Source organism: Thermobia domestica, chromosome 10 (genome assembly GCF_964235325.1).
Source record: "Thermobia domestica chromosome 10, izTheDome1.hap1.1, whole genome shotgun sequence".
Taxonomy (NCBI): Eukaryota; Metazoa; Arthropoda; class Insecta; order Zygentoma; family Lepismatidae; genus Thermobia; species Thermobia domestica.
Genome location: NC_137463.1, coordinates 123,527,050 through 123,542,715, shown reverse-complemented (window position 1 = coordinate 123,542,715; position 15,666 = coordinate 123,527,050). Strand labels below are relative to the sequence as shown.

Below are 15,666 nucleotides of genomic sequence, written 5' to 3'. Positions count from 1 at the left end.
AATCTATTTCTATCTATATCTACCTACCTATCTACATACATACACACACACACACACACACACACACACACACACACATATATATATATATATATATATATATATATATATATATATATATATATATATATATATATATATATATATATATATATATATATACAGCGCAAGTCAAAAGTCCCTTGCCGTAGGCCAACTCGTTAACTATTGAAGATATGAAAAAATGATAAGAGAACATTTTGATTGTCCAGTGTGGGTTGCCAATCTAAAATGATGGAATTTTCGTAATCGGACAAACCGTTTAAGCTCGACAGTGGTATAGCACCCAATAATAAAGAAAAATGCAACTTTGCCACGTGAGTGGAGGACAAGATGGAATGAAGTAATCTGGAGCGTGAAATACCCTGGGCCAAGGAGAATGGAAAGGAGAACAAATTAAAGAACAAAGGATCAGACCTATTTGCAGGACCCACGACAGTGGCATCAGCACCACAAGGGAAGAAGGGTAGGAGAGAGGAGGTATACGAAGAAGACAAACAAATGAAAATAAATCGTGTCGTTTTCAGACAGGTTTACTGTACATGTCAGTGAGAAGAAATGCACATACCTCACGCACGCACGGCACATGCTTCCAGACGCAACAGTTCTGGGCATTATACCAATAGGTGCTCAAATTGGTGTCCCTCCTGATGGTGGCACAAACGGATACGGCGTCGCACACTACCACTCACACACCGGAGTGTTCGGGGTATTATTGCTCTATACACATTTTTAATATTTTTCTGCAGCTGTTCCACGGCTCTGGGTCTATTCCGATATACAACGGACTTTAGATACCCCCACAAGTAAAAGTCTAATGGCGTGAGGTCAGGTGATCTGGGCGGCCATTCCACGGGACCCCTTCGACCAATTCATCTGCCAGGAAGCACCTCGTTGAGCCAGTGTCGCACTGTGTGGCCGTAACCTGGAGATGCTTCATCGTGCTGGAAATAAAATACACGTCGCGATACCAAAGGCATTTCATCCAGATACGGCTGAAATGCGGTTTGCAGATGATGTAGATACTGGTCTGATGTTAATCTATCAAGCAAAAGCACGGGCCCTAATATAACATTGCCGTGTATTCCATACCACACATTCACTCGCCTATCGGTTTGATTGTGCACTTCAACAACTATGTGGGGTTCTCGCGATACCAATACAGCGTTGTGTCTGTTGATTGTGCCGTTAAGGTGAAAGTAGCCTCATCACTTAATAGAATGTCAGCCTCTAGCATAGGATGTTGTGTTTGTGTCCGGTGAAACCACTCGCAGAACTCTGTTCGTCGGTCTGTGTCATCCCCATGTAACGCTTGTACCAAATGTATCTTGTAAGGATGATAACGTTCACGTGACAAAATTCTGGAGACCGACTTCGGAGATATGGACGCCTCTAGTGCAATCTTCCTTGTTGATCTTTCAGGACTAACTGCCACCTTTGCAAGCACATCAATAGTCATGTCGCAGGATGTTGCAGTCCGTAGTCGTCCACTACGGGGCCTGTCCGCCACGCTTCCTGTGGCTTTCAAGCGTGCCATGAGTATCGAAATGAGTTGATGGGACGGTGCTACCTGATTTGCATAACGCCTGTGATACTCTGCTACTGCTTCCCGTTGACTCATTTCAACTGCATGAAGGACCACCATTTCAGCCTTTTCTTGTATTGAATACATTTCACGTTGTCAAAACACACGTGTCACAGGTGAAATCGGTAACCCAGAACTATTCTCAATTCATCCAGAGCGGTCGCATTAGACACCTCACGAACAAATAGCCGCATGGAACAGGTAGCTCCGATTGCTATGTACTAATTTCATCCCTGCACTCTTGGGATAACGATCAAATTCACTCAGACAAATACTATGATCTGTGTACGTACAGGCTGCGACCTTGCCAACTTTGTTCAAGTGTATCACAGACTACCAGTTCATTGAATTTGCTGATCAGTTGTTTCTTCTTGAGTAAACAACACCGATATACTCCAACTACTACTCCAACTACTACTACTACTACTACTACTACTACAACTACTACTACTACTACCACTACTACTACTACTACTACTACTACTACTACTACTACTACTACTAATAATAATAATAATAATAATAATAATAATAATAATAATAATAATAATAATAATAACTATATAGAAAAGAAATATACACAAGCAAACACCAGTGATAGACAATTACATGGACACAAGGAATGACATGACCCAGTCATCCCGACTGCGGTTTTCCATTGTTTTCATCAGTCTCACCTGGCGAATGCCGGGATACCACCGTCTCTACGCTAGAGACCTCCACGGGCCGAATTTTTCGGCCCGAGCCCGGCCCGGCCCGATAAGTTTTTCAAAATTCTTGGCCCAAGCCCGGCCCGGGCCCGATAAATTTTAAAACTTTTTGGCCCGACCCTGGCCCGATAAATTTTAAAAAAAATTAGCTCGAGCCCGAATATTTCTCAAAATTTAGTACTAAATTTGACCTAACCCTCAGAAACATTTCTAAAATTTGGTTTACAACCTGACGCTTGCCTCCCGAATGGCACCATTGCCTCCTAGAACTTTGCCTGTCATCGAGAGAACAATCCCTGTAACAAAAATCTAACTTAATTGATTTTTAGCATAAAGTGAAGATGGCAATATTGTTTAGCGACAGGCAAAACATTCCCACCCCTTCTTGTTATATTTTGAGTTCAGTGAAGGTCAAGGTCAGAGCTCAATTTACCGCATAATGCCTGCAATCCTCTATAGTGAAAGTGGAGCCGCTAAGCAACACAAACTGTAAATAGCTATTGCATTCTTTGTAACATTTTTCACGGACACAATTCTTCAACGTTTCGCTTTATTCAAATTATCGTTTAACGAAAGTCAATAATTATTAAAGAATTGCAATTGATCGGCCCCAGCCCGGCCCGACCTGAAGAGAAATCAATGTCGGCCAGCCCAAGCCCGGCCTGGCCCAAAGAAATAACAAAGTCGGCCCGCCCAAGCCCAGCCCGTGCAGGCCTCTACTCTACGCTGCACTGTGGGCCAGAAGCAGAATCTGACTGGAAAAGAGTACTTTTGGCAACTATATCTAATCTACATTCGAATAGTACAGTTGTTTTAAGTGATAACCAAAGTTTCTTGTTACATATCAATAAACACAAATAACAGCTTGTAGTGGTGGTCGCAGCACGTCAAAGTTGATAGTTCATTATCTGCTTTGTGGCGTGCTGAATTCAGGTTATATGAACGTAAAGTTTGTAGTTTAATTATATATGTGAAAAAGCAAGGAACGTTTGCGAAATAAGCTGTAAGTAAAGGTATTATATGTACTTGCTGTTTAACTTATGTTTTGCTTGATCTGTTTATGTTGCTTTTCTGTAGAAGTATCTCTCGAGAGTGCAAGTAATTACGTAGTAAGATCTGCTATTGGAAATTCAAATTGACATTTAAAAATGTTCGTCCATGTCTGTAGCGAGGTTTTTTGTCATGGTGTAGTTTGATGTATGTATTTTGAAATACAGTTGTGATCTACTGCCCATTTTTGCCCGATTTTTATATTTATCTTATTTTCAAAGTTAGGTGTAGAGAGCCGGACATGCGCAAGGACTTGTACGAGGTGCTACTTTCTAAACCATGAAACGAAGCACTTTATAATTACGTTACGAACAAATGTGGAATGGAAAGCCTTTCTGTGGATGTTCTTCGCAGTGTGAAAGTGACTTTAGGTGCCTTCAAAGGTGATTTCGAGAAGCGTTGGCAGCTGTGTAATAAAATGACTGATAGATTTTTATCGAAATATAATGATTGGTTGGAAGTACATATTAAGTTCTCTGATAAAGTGGTCACTGCTTTCAAAACGATCTCTCGAAGGCAAGAGCATAGGCCTTCGACGAGCAAATCAGGTAGACCTAGTAAATCCCTCGAAGATTCGGGAGTGAAGTCGAAGGAAAACCTTGTACAGCCACTCGTTACAAAGCATTCTGAGCAAGAGCTGGTGTTGGCTACCCAAAGGTCATTGAGAGCTGCTGGAAAAAGAGATGCCGCAATTGTACTAGGAGAAATCACTCAAACGACACCTAAGAGAGCAACAAAATATAAGAAGGCTTATCATTCGCCAAAACTCTACCCAAACACTTATTCTCCGGATGAAGCCGTGACACTTATTGTAGATAACAATTTATCTAAAAGCCAGTATACCGATTTGAGACTAAGCGCAAAGGTAAAACATTGTGACATATATCTTTCGTATAGTGTGGTGCGGGAAGCAAAATTAAAGTGTTATTCCAGAGAAGAGAATATTATAGTAACTGACATGTCAGCCGAAGTTCATTTACAAGCACTACTTGATCAGACAATTGAGCGCATCGTGACTTTACAGAAATATGTTATTAAACAGTGTATTAGAGATGGAGACATAAAGAAATTAATGTGTAAGTGGGGTTGCGATGGAAGCAGTTGTCATAGTGTATATAAGCAGAAAGTTCAAAAAGAAGATGAATCGAAGAGTGTATATAGTAACTCAGAATTTTTTTTTTTTTTTTTTTGCTATTTCTTTCGTTCCCTTATAGTTGTATTCAACATCAGATGGGGAGGTTGACAAAGCAATTTTGTGACAAAATCCCAGACCATCACCGCCTAGATTTTGTTGACCCGTTAAATTGTTGTACCAAAGAGAGACAACTGAACTGTCGAGAAAGGAGGTTCGTTTGATGGAAACGCAAATACGTAATTTGCAGCCTACTAATGTACTGATTCAGGAGAAGGAAGTAAATGTTGTCCCTGAACTTGTGGTCACAATGGTGGATGGGAAGATATGCAACTCTGTCACAGAAACGTCCTCTCAAACGTGCTATATATGTGGATGTACTCCTAAGAATATGAACAATATTGAATTACGAACAAAAGCGATAGATAGTAGCAGATATGGATTTGGAATCTCCACCTCACATGCTTGGATACGATTTTCCGAATGTCTAATTCATATAGCTTATCGGTTGGACATTCACAAATGGCAGGCTACGAACCCCGAAGACAAAGTCAAATTCTCTTCACGGAAGGAGCAAATTATTCAAGAGTTCCGAACGAAAATGGGATTAATTGTAGATCAGCCCAAACCTGGAGGAGTAGAAAATTCTAATGATGGAAAAACAGCGCGGCGTTTGTTCCAAGATCCATCGCAATCCGCTGAAATTACAGGAATTAATGAAGAACTTATTCGGCGATTTGGTATTATATTGTGAACTATATCATGTGGTTTTCCAGTTAATGTAGAAAGATTTGATGAATTCACATTATAAACTACCAAACTGTATCTTAGTCTATATCCATGGTTCTTCATGCCGGTTTCTGTTCATAAAATTCTAATTTATCGAGGAAGAATTATTGAGGCAGCCATCTTGCCTATCGGAATGCTCTCCGAGGAAGCTCAAGAAGCAACACATAAGCACATTAGAGCAGATAGGGCAGCTCATGCAAGAAAAATTTCTTGAAAAGAGAACATTCGCGATGTATTACACATGCTCCTCCTCAGGTCCAAGTCAACCTCCTTCCCGAAACAAAAACTCATTCCTCCCTGATGTCAGGAAGTTGCTTACAGAACCTGCTATTAAATGTGCAGCATCTCAGGAAGGTGAAGTAGGACATCGCTATAGTGATAACTGTGATGATGGTGACGATGATGTCGATGATGATGATAATGATGATCATAATAACTATGCAGACGGCGACGACGAAGACTACAGTGATGAGTTCTAGGACTCTGGAAGAAGATTAGATGCTTTCTCTCTTCAATCTTTGCAGGTAAAGTACGTTATTGTTTTATTTGGCTAATTTACTTTTGTATTTTTTATCTTTTATTTTTTAGTTCATTATTTCTCTCTTATTTATCGTTTCTCAGTTGTTTGGAATATATCGTGGTCACTTATGGCGCCGAGTAATAATTTTACTGGTATAGTGATCATATATTACATGTATAGGTGGAATACTAATTTTTTCCAGTCAGATTCTGCATCTGGCCCACTGTGCGCTGCCTAGGGCTGCTGCCTTCCCCACGCCTCATCTTACCTAACAGGGCCGCTGTGACCTCGGCGTTTGCGGTCCGATCCTTCCACACATACCTAAATCAATAAATCAAGGATAGGACCCGGCCATAGAAACAGGTTACTTCAGTTGGGATATTGGCTTCCTCACGCTTACCTCTCCCAGTAAGCCTATCAGAAAACGTCATGACTTATTTTCATTTGTTTGTCTTCCTCGTATACCTCCTTTCTTCTACCCTTTCCCCTTGTGGTGCTGACGCCGCTTTCGTGGGCTCTGCAAATACGTCTGCTCCTTTGTTATTTAATTTGCTTCCCTTTCTATTCTCCTTGGCCCAGGGTATTTCACGCTCCAGATTATTTCATTCCGATTACGAAAATTCCACCATTTTAGATTGACAATCACACTTGGCAATCAAAACGCTTTCTTATCATTTTTTCATAACACACTGAAACAAAACCAATCTTACTGAAGACATAAAAGGAACTTAAAGTTACTGATGTTAAAATAATTCGAATATTTCCTATAATTTTTCTGCTGATAATTGAATATTTGAAGATCCATTATTGGTATTCAAGCATTTTTTATTATCGGAATAAGTGTTCGATCCGAATAATAGCTCGAATACTTATTCTTTACCTGAATAATTTGTTTTAGTAATTATTTAATTATCGACTTTCATTCGAACAACGAATATTGAAAAAAATATTTCAATAATGCATCATTTGTATTTTAGCAGTACCACAAATAACAAGATATTGGATGTACCAGGAAATATAATGAATGACAACCTTAAGTTAACAAAACGTGCTATTACGTTTCCTTCCTATTGTCTACAAGATAATATCTTTACAGCTAACCACTTCCGCCCTCTTTTTGCATACTTCTTTTCGAGGACAATAAGGAATATAGTTGCATTTCAAATATACAGTAGGTGAAGTGAATTAATATTTCGTGTATATAGTGAGATTAAGTGCGGCACGTACACACTGATGCAATAATTCAGGTATTTTAGGGAAGAAAATATGTACATAAAGGATTTTTAATCAATATTATGAATATTGGATCCATCAGATACAAGTCACTGAAAGTGACGGTAAGACACTACATTTCATTCATTCATTGTTTTGTTTTTGGAATATTTTTACCATTTTATTTATTGCTTTATTGGTAAGATGATGTTATGAAGAATTAAAGATAATTACATTTTGGAATTTTTAATCAAATTTTAAAAGTTAAATCACATTTTAACAATGTAATTTAAGAGACTGTTAATAGCATTAAATGATGTGAAGAACTACTGAGAATATTGAGTTAAATTCGATATATTATTGTAAATACGTACTTTACTGTAGTTTGAAGGCTATTAAGCTTAGTTCAAATACAGCAGGGTTTCTCAACCTTTCTGGGGACACGATGATTCTGTGGTATAGCTTTTACCTCTGATGGTAAGGGTCTCTAGTTCGATGCAAGGTCAAATGGGTTTGTGGTGGACACCATCATGTCAGTCTGTTTCCTTAGGATTATCTCGTTTCCTCCAATATTTTCATTCCACCAATTCCTTCATTATCATTCATCTTCATTAATTACTCTTCTCCTTCAGCTAACAGTACATAAACGGGTAACGTAAAATTAAAAAGTTCTTAAGGTGAAGAGGATATTTTCCGTGGTTGCGAGTAACTTAAGTCGTATATTGTATGTGAAAATATATCAAATTCATGTATATAATGGGGCGTATACGAGAGCACCTAAAAATTTTATAGTCCAGCGTATACTCACCTTAAGTTTATGAAAGAACTAATGTATATGGGGGTAGTATACAGCCTAATTTTGAAAACGGTCGAGCGTATACCTACCAAAAATTTTAGCATTATACTACTGATGAAGCATATATGTACGAGTCCAAAAACATACTCTTCTTCTACGGAATAAAATACGGAAGAATAATATGAGCCTTAAATTTCAAAATACTGATCTCTTAATTATATAACCCTAAAAAAACTGTTCAACTATTTTTAACAGTTCATAAAGAATTTCGCGACCATACAAACTTTTCTTTAGAGCTCATCAGTATTTCGGTACTAATAAGTTGAGAATAACTGGTGTATGGTAATCATAATAATTCACTCAAAAATTACTTACGTAAGAAACACACTTATTAGATTGAAATCGTTCCCCATGTAGGCTTCTAAAATTTCTAGTTCACTACTAGAATCAAGGGATAGTGAACCCCGATAAGCAAAGCAACATCAACATTATTCGATATGCTGACCATGTGTCAATTAATTAGGTCTGATAGGCCTTTAGACCTTATTCCTGCCTCCAAGTAAACTAAGTTGTAACATACAAGAATTCTTTACGAAGAAAATTTTCATGCAAAAATTGAAAGAAGATACCAGTGACGTATGCAGAATTTAATCAAGGGAGATTTAAACACTCATTCTAATATTCTTTCGGGACAATCGATACTCAATAAATGTTTATTTTCCTATAATAACTTGCTCAAAAGGGCTTAAACCGAGGATAAGTATTTTAAAACCCTTTCTTTTCGTTTATTTTCATGACAAGAGAGTTTCCTGTTCAAATTATATATTTTTTTTTAGCTATTTATATCGATGAGTCAGTCAGCTTTACTGTTTTATTAATAGTATACGTATGAAAAGGAAAAATATTAAACCACGCCAACAAATTATAATAATTATGAACTTTCCAAATGCAACAATTAGTGCAATACTTATCAGTGGCATAGCCAGAAACAGGTCATTGTGCCTACTAATAATTCCAATAACATAAAAATGAATTGACATACTTACATACGCATACACCAAGCATTAGGTGTCGTCAGTGGCTGAAATGTGGGCCATACGTTCGGCCAGACTACTTCATGGGTTCCTATGACACGAAGTTAAGCATTTTAGTTCAGTCCATAGAGATGAGGCAGATGAAACAGATAAGAAAGAAGTTGTAATCTTTTCAGTTTTCTTTAGTTATACAGCATTGCTTGTATACTGATAAAAGGATCTTTCCCAGTAAGATAGTGAAGTCGGCCCTTGATCCAAATTGGGTCACTGTTGACCCGAAAAGTTACCCTCGACCTAAAACTACCTCAAAAAATCTTTTTGACCCCCTCCCCTAACCGAATTATCGTATCATACATGCTCTCAAAATTGAATATATATTTTTTAAAATTTTGGTGGGGGTGGTCGAAAAATTTTGAAAGTTTCACAGATTGTAAATACTATCTAGATGTAAATGTGCATTTTTTTCAGTTCCATCGATGCGTATTTTCTTTAATTTTTTGCGTGTTGAAAATTTCAAAAATTATAGAAATTCTTTTTTTGGGGGGGAACGTCGCTGATTTTTTGGTTAAAAATAGGTACAGCATATATTTTTTTCTAGGCCTGAAAGTGATGGCAACATTGTCAGAAAGAAATAAAACTGAAAACAAACGTGTTTTTCGCACAATTTCCCCACTATTTTAGGGTCCTCAAGCCGAGGGCCCCTTCAAACAATATTTTGCCAAAGTTCACAATTTTCATTTCCCTTGCGTCTCTTCCTCTTTTGTCGTTCTTTGGCTTCTTCGATTGTGTCCATTTCGGAATAGAAACCCCAAATATATCTCCGTAAGAGTGCTTTCACTTCAGCCGACTCTTGCACAACAAAGTTACACACAGCTCGTGGTAGAGAGTGCTACCCGTAGAGAGCGCCACTGTCTGCAGCCAGTGAAGCACAGGGGACTCTCGGGATAGCTTTTCTGCTCTCATTTTTCCCAGGATACTTTGCGGTCGGTGACGTCACGCGGAGGTATCGCGGTATTTTTCAAAATAAGTGAAATTCTGCATAAACAATAACACTACTGTTTGAAGATGGGGAAAAGTTATCTAACTTGTGCAGTAGCTCATTCTAATAACATAAGAAGCAATACAAACGAAATAATGTTCCATCGATTCCCTAAAAATGATGACATTCGAAGAAGATTGATTTCCTGCTGTAAGCGAAAGAACACTTTTAATGTGGATAACTCACGAATATGTTCTGCTCACTTTTCACCAGAGGATTATCAAAGAGTTTGAAGAAACGAGCTTCTAAGTTTCCTGCAAAAGTAATGTTTAAGATCTGACGCTGTTTTTTCATTATTGATACCAAACTGGCATGGGGAAAAATAAACTAGATACTAGTCAAGTTGAAAAAGAGGTGTGTAACAACAATATTAATTTTACTTTTATGACATTTGTTTCTGAGGGCCTGAAGCTTAAGGAGTTTATATACTGTACGTAAAGTGAAATGGAAGGGGGTATCAAGGAGAATATAAATGTATACCCTCATATATTCTTTAGTTTAAATGATATTCGTAAGTTTTGTTAAGTATCTGAAATATTATTCTAGCAAAGAGTTCAAAGTGCATTTGAGCAGAACATTCATAGGAACCTATTACGAACCGAACCTTACCTAATCTAACCTAATCTAATCTTGTTCAACCGAACCGTACCTGTTACGTACAAATCACATTGATTTTATTCCTTCTCGAATGCCACATCATGTGACAAAATCATTTGTTCTGATCAAAGTGCACTCTTACCATATTCTTATAATTGAAGGGCTGGCCGAGAGAGGAGGCTAAGCCACAAAAACTAAATTCCGATAAATCGAAGGGCAAAGTGTAGGACAAATAACTGCAAATTTTCCCCTGTGACGGTGGTTCTTTCATGTATGTATACCACTCTATAGATATCTGTGCAACTTATAACCTGTAATACATACTGTAAAATGTGTTATATTGAGTAATAAACAAATATTAGTAATGTAAAGGAAATATTTTGCTGTCACGATTTCTGACAATTTGGTTAATACATACTAAATACAACGGTTTAGGTTAGATTTCTAACCTGACCTAACTTAACATAACATAATCAAATTAGGTTAGGTTAGATTCGGTTATATTAGGTTAGGGTAGATTAGATTTCTGACATAACCTAACCTATCCTAACACAACCTAACCTAATTTGTTATTACATACCCGGAATCTCTGAAATTTTGAATAATGTTTGCTTTATGTATTTTACTACCTGAAATGCTCTTATTGAGAGGATTGGTTTATGGAAATTATTTGAACTCCTCCTACCCTTAGAATTTACGTTTCAATGAAAGTGAAATGACAAAAATCCGTAATGCCACCCCTTCTCCACGCCCAAAGAAGATGAATTTGGTTTTAAACGGCATCGCGATGGTCACTATTTATTTCAGTGACCCTGAAAATCATGGACTGGACACCAATTTCGACTAAGTTAGTTAGTCCTGGCTGCATTAAAGTACCAAAAATCGTTCAAGTTGGTCGAGGAGAGTTGGCAATCAAACATTGTTACAATGAATAGAAAATGCCTCCTCTTCCCTTAAAACGGAAATTTTCAAAAACAATGGGACATGTTTTTCTTTAAGCTTAATGAGGAGTTTATATACCGAGTTTCATCTTTCTAACTTGACAGATTCGTGAGATACTGTATTTTAGGTACAAATTTTGAGCCCCTTCTACCCCTTAGGATTTGCCCTTTAACCAAAGTAATAAGGGCCAGGTCAACTCATGTACGGTACTAAAAATTATAAAAATCGATCCAAAGCTCTAGAATGAATTAGCGAGTAAACATTATATTCATTTTTATTTGTATAGATAATTAACCATTATTGACGATATTTATATATTTATTACATTATATTGTCTCATCTGTGAGTAGAAATAACTCATTATTTGTATTTGGAAAGACAAGGAATATCATAATTATGTTTTGAAGTCCAGTTTTACGAATAAAGCGCGAAGTGTAACAAGCAGGCAAGCGAAAACAATCTTCACAGATACCTCCACATGACGTCATGGACAGGGAGCCAATCAGAACGCTAATCGCGAACTGGGGCTACCTGTTATTTTATATACCTTGAGTGAAGCAAGCACTGATAGATACGAGGAGCCTACGCGATGTATGTGTAACTTCGTTGTGCAAGAGTCGGTTGAAGTGGAAGCATTGTTACGGAGATATATTTGATGTTTCTATTCCGAAATGGTCACAATCGAAGCAGCCAAGGAACGACAGGAGCGGAAGGGCTGAAAGATAAATGAAAATTGTGAATTTTGGCGAAGGATTGTTTGAAGGGACCCTCACCTTGAGGACCCTAAAACAGTGGGAAAACTGCGAAAAACACGTTGGTTTTCAGCTTTATTTCTTTTTGACAATGTTGCCATCACTTTCAGGCCTAGAAAAAAATACATGTTGTACTTAAGGGTATAACAAATTTTTTAACCAAAAAAATCAGCGACGTGTTCCCCGCCCCGAATTTTTTTCTAGATTTTTTAAAAATGTTCAACACGCAAAAAATAAAGAAAATGCGCATCGATGGTTTTGAAAAAAAAATGCGTATTTACATCTAAATAGTATCTACAGTCTGTGGAACGTTCAAAATTTTTCTACCATCCCCACCAAAATTAAAAATATTCCATTTTTGAGCATGTATGATACGATAATTCAGTAAGGGAAGTGGGTAGGGGGTCAATTGTTTTTCGAGGTAGTTTTAGGTCAATGGTAACCTTTTGGGTCAATAGCGACCCAATTTGGATCAAGTGCCGATTTCACTATCTTACTAGGAAAGACCCTTTGCTAACAAGTAACGACATTAATCTTTCTGACTGCAGTGTTTCCCAACCGGTGTGCCGCGGCACACTGGTGTGCCGTGAATGGACCGTTGGTGTGCCGCGAGGAATCGAAACAAAATTAATAATTTTATAGCAATCAAATCGTAAAACGTAGGGGAAAATGTATATTTGTATTTCACATTACTATGAACCTCTATTATGAATCTACAATTTTAAGTTTCATACCGTGTTACTGTTCTGTACATTTCTAATGTTAAAAAAAAAGTATTTGTTGTCATTGTTATGACCATTATTGCTTCTTTATTGTTGCAGACTATTTCGCAACTTGAAAATTTGAAATGTCATTAAATCCTTTCGATAAATTACCTATATTTGTGTTTTAAAACTAAAATATATTTGTTTGTTCGTTCGTTATTTAGTGATCTTCCTTCTTAGTAAAAGGTTGGATACAGTTTTTAATAAGAAAGTTTTTTTTTTTTTAACTTGAGTCCAATATTTCACTGCAATTCTTTTCTATTTTTAAATTAGAACGAAAAATAAGCATAATGATTTATCACGGGGAAAAACCAGTTGTCGAACTGTGAGGAGATCAAAAATCACAGAAAAAATACCACTGTGTTTTATATTTACAAATAATATCTATAAGTGTGCCGCGAGAATCCAAGTAACACCCGTAGTGCCGCAAGTTGAAAAAGGTTGGGAAACGCTAGGTTAGCGCATCACTTGGCAGGTGTCATTATATATGGCTTTCTCGATTAGAGTTCCCTGCTTGTTAATTCAGGTAGCTCTCCAATTGCATCACGATGCTGGGTTAATACCAGAAAATTTTGGTGGTCCCAGCGAGAATAGAATCAGGATGAGCACCAAGGTCGCTACGCTAACAATGTGGCTAAAGCGGAGCTAAATAGAAATAGTAATTTAAACGTTACTTTTTTTTAATGCTCTCTGTTCGCACTAGCTGATGGTAAATTTTGATGTGTATGGTAACGAAAAAGAGTTGAAAAAATTAAGTAGACAGTATACGTTGTGTAACTAGTTTGTTGAAATCTTGTGTGGGATTAGGGATAGAGCTTATGGACAGTAAATTTTTCTTTAAACATATCTAAGTAAAGCTTATTTTTCGTGAAAAAATATTTAGCTAGGTATATAAAAGAGTCATAAATGGAACATACTACATGAAAGCAAAATCCATTTCGGTATCACTGTACTGAAGGAAAGAAGGATTGAGCCGAGTCGGAGCCTTGCCTACGCCATTGATATTGATTAATAAATCAACTCTGTTCATTTCATTCACCTAACTGGATGCATACAACTACAACTTTATTAGCCTACTATACTATTGCATAACTATATGAGAATGATCTTATTTTTATTTCGATTTTTCTCTAATTTACAATTTATTTCGAGTAGCAATAGGAGAGAAGCAAGTATGGTGATCGTGAAAAACACCAAATTCGAAATTTCAGCGAATTTACACATTCCATGGCCTCTTCATGCCGAGAAACATATTTTTGGGTATCTGTTCATCTGTTCGTCCTATGTCCATTCGTCCCCATGTGCAGATGTTCATTTATCTTAAGACCATACCGTTCAACATGTCGAAACCAAATTTAAAACTTAAAAGCTTTTACAAGATTCCCTAGGGACCTTTTTTCCGCATTTCCTTTTTATAAGTAAAAATAAGGAAAGTTTACTGAAAAGTGAGAATTAAAATTGGCTATTTTCTCGAAAACGGATCTAACGATTTCGTTCATATATCATAAATTGATTTTCTATTAGCCACCATATAATACAGCATAAATAATTTAGGAAAAATCCAGAAGAGGTAGTTTATTCTTGGAGGTAAGTTTTCCCGGACGATTTTCTCGAAAATAATTCAAACGATTTTGTTCATATTTCAGTAATAGATGTTTTCTTAACGCTCTAACGCCCAGGATTTTGAACAATCTTAAATGCCAAGAGGTGGACAATTTGTCCTCAGTGATTTTTTGTCCTTATCATTAAATAAAAGTTGACGATAGGTCATAATTAGTTTGTGTGATTCCTATTGTGTCTCTTTCCTATAATGTTGGCGAAGCAGTGAAGTTCTCGTAACAAGGGAGATAAGAGGGTTCTGGACCTCAGGGTAAGAGATAATTTTGTATATTCGTACTTATTTAACTAAGTTTCGGTAAATGTTATCTAAGTTTTCCTTTTATCTCAAGATTGTAAATCAAACTTCCACTCAGGTTGTAACAATGTAAGTTATGTTTTTCTCACATCGTTTTCCCATCTAATACAGTTTACGCTTTGAGACTTGCTGTCCTATGGTAGGACGTTCTTCGTGTTTTTTCTTCTCATATAATAAATAAGAATATCCTTTGTCAATTTCTGAATAAACGCACTTTTCTTGATATGTTAAAAATATGACAAATCAGTTCACAAGGGCACGATGGCTCAGTGGTTGAGTGCTTACTTCTGGCGCTTGGGATCCTTATTTCGGTCCACAGCCAAGTAATTTAGTGGTGGACAACATCATGTTTGTGGGTTTTCTCGGGATACTTCTGTTTCCTTCCACATTCTTATTCTACCTTTTCTTCAATCATCATTCACCTATCTTAATCATATGTCTCTCCCTTACTCTAAAGGGATAAATCGTGGGGCGTGAAACTAAGAGAGTTTATTTTTATTTTACTTTTGCTTTGCTACCATCAACTACTATGTATCTAGTTTTGGGACAGAGAACCAGATAAATTGATAGGGAGTCGTGCTGCAGAAGTTATTCATAGATGGCTATGTATGGTCTTAATTTGAAGAAAACTTGAATTTTCAGTAAATTTACTCTAGATCTCAGTAAATAACGCCAATCTATCGTTTTGTAGACACTGGTTACATGTCATTTGTAAGTCAAATCTGAGAAAATATCATCATCTCGATAAAGCAACTAGCTACAAGCCATTGCAAGAGAGCCGATTTCCCTG

The 15,666-nt window shown here is 37.0% G+C and overlaps 2 protein-coding genes across 2 annotated transcripts in view; one reads left to right on the top strand and one right to left on the bottom strand.

Annotated features, from left to right (window-relative positions):
* Positions 1-15,666, top strand: part of LOC145662697 (uncharacterized) — a 357,041-nt gene that overhangs the window by 169,558 nt on the left and 171,817 nt on the right. The window lies entirely within an intron of this gene.
* LOC145661594 (uncharacterized) lies at positions 1,175-1,711 on the bottom strand. The gene has a single exon (XM_081726912.1). The coding sequence runs from the start codon at positions 1,709-1,711 to the stop codon at positions 1,175-1,177; it is 537 nt and encodes a 178-aa protein (XP_081583038.1).

Excerpts from the sequence above, each read along its gene's own strand:
- LOC145661594 (XM_081726912.1), bottom strand. The coding sequence starts at position 1,711 with ATGTATTCAATACAAGAAAAGGCTGAAATGGTGGTCCTTCATGCAGTT.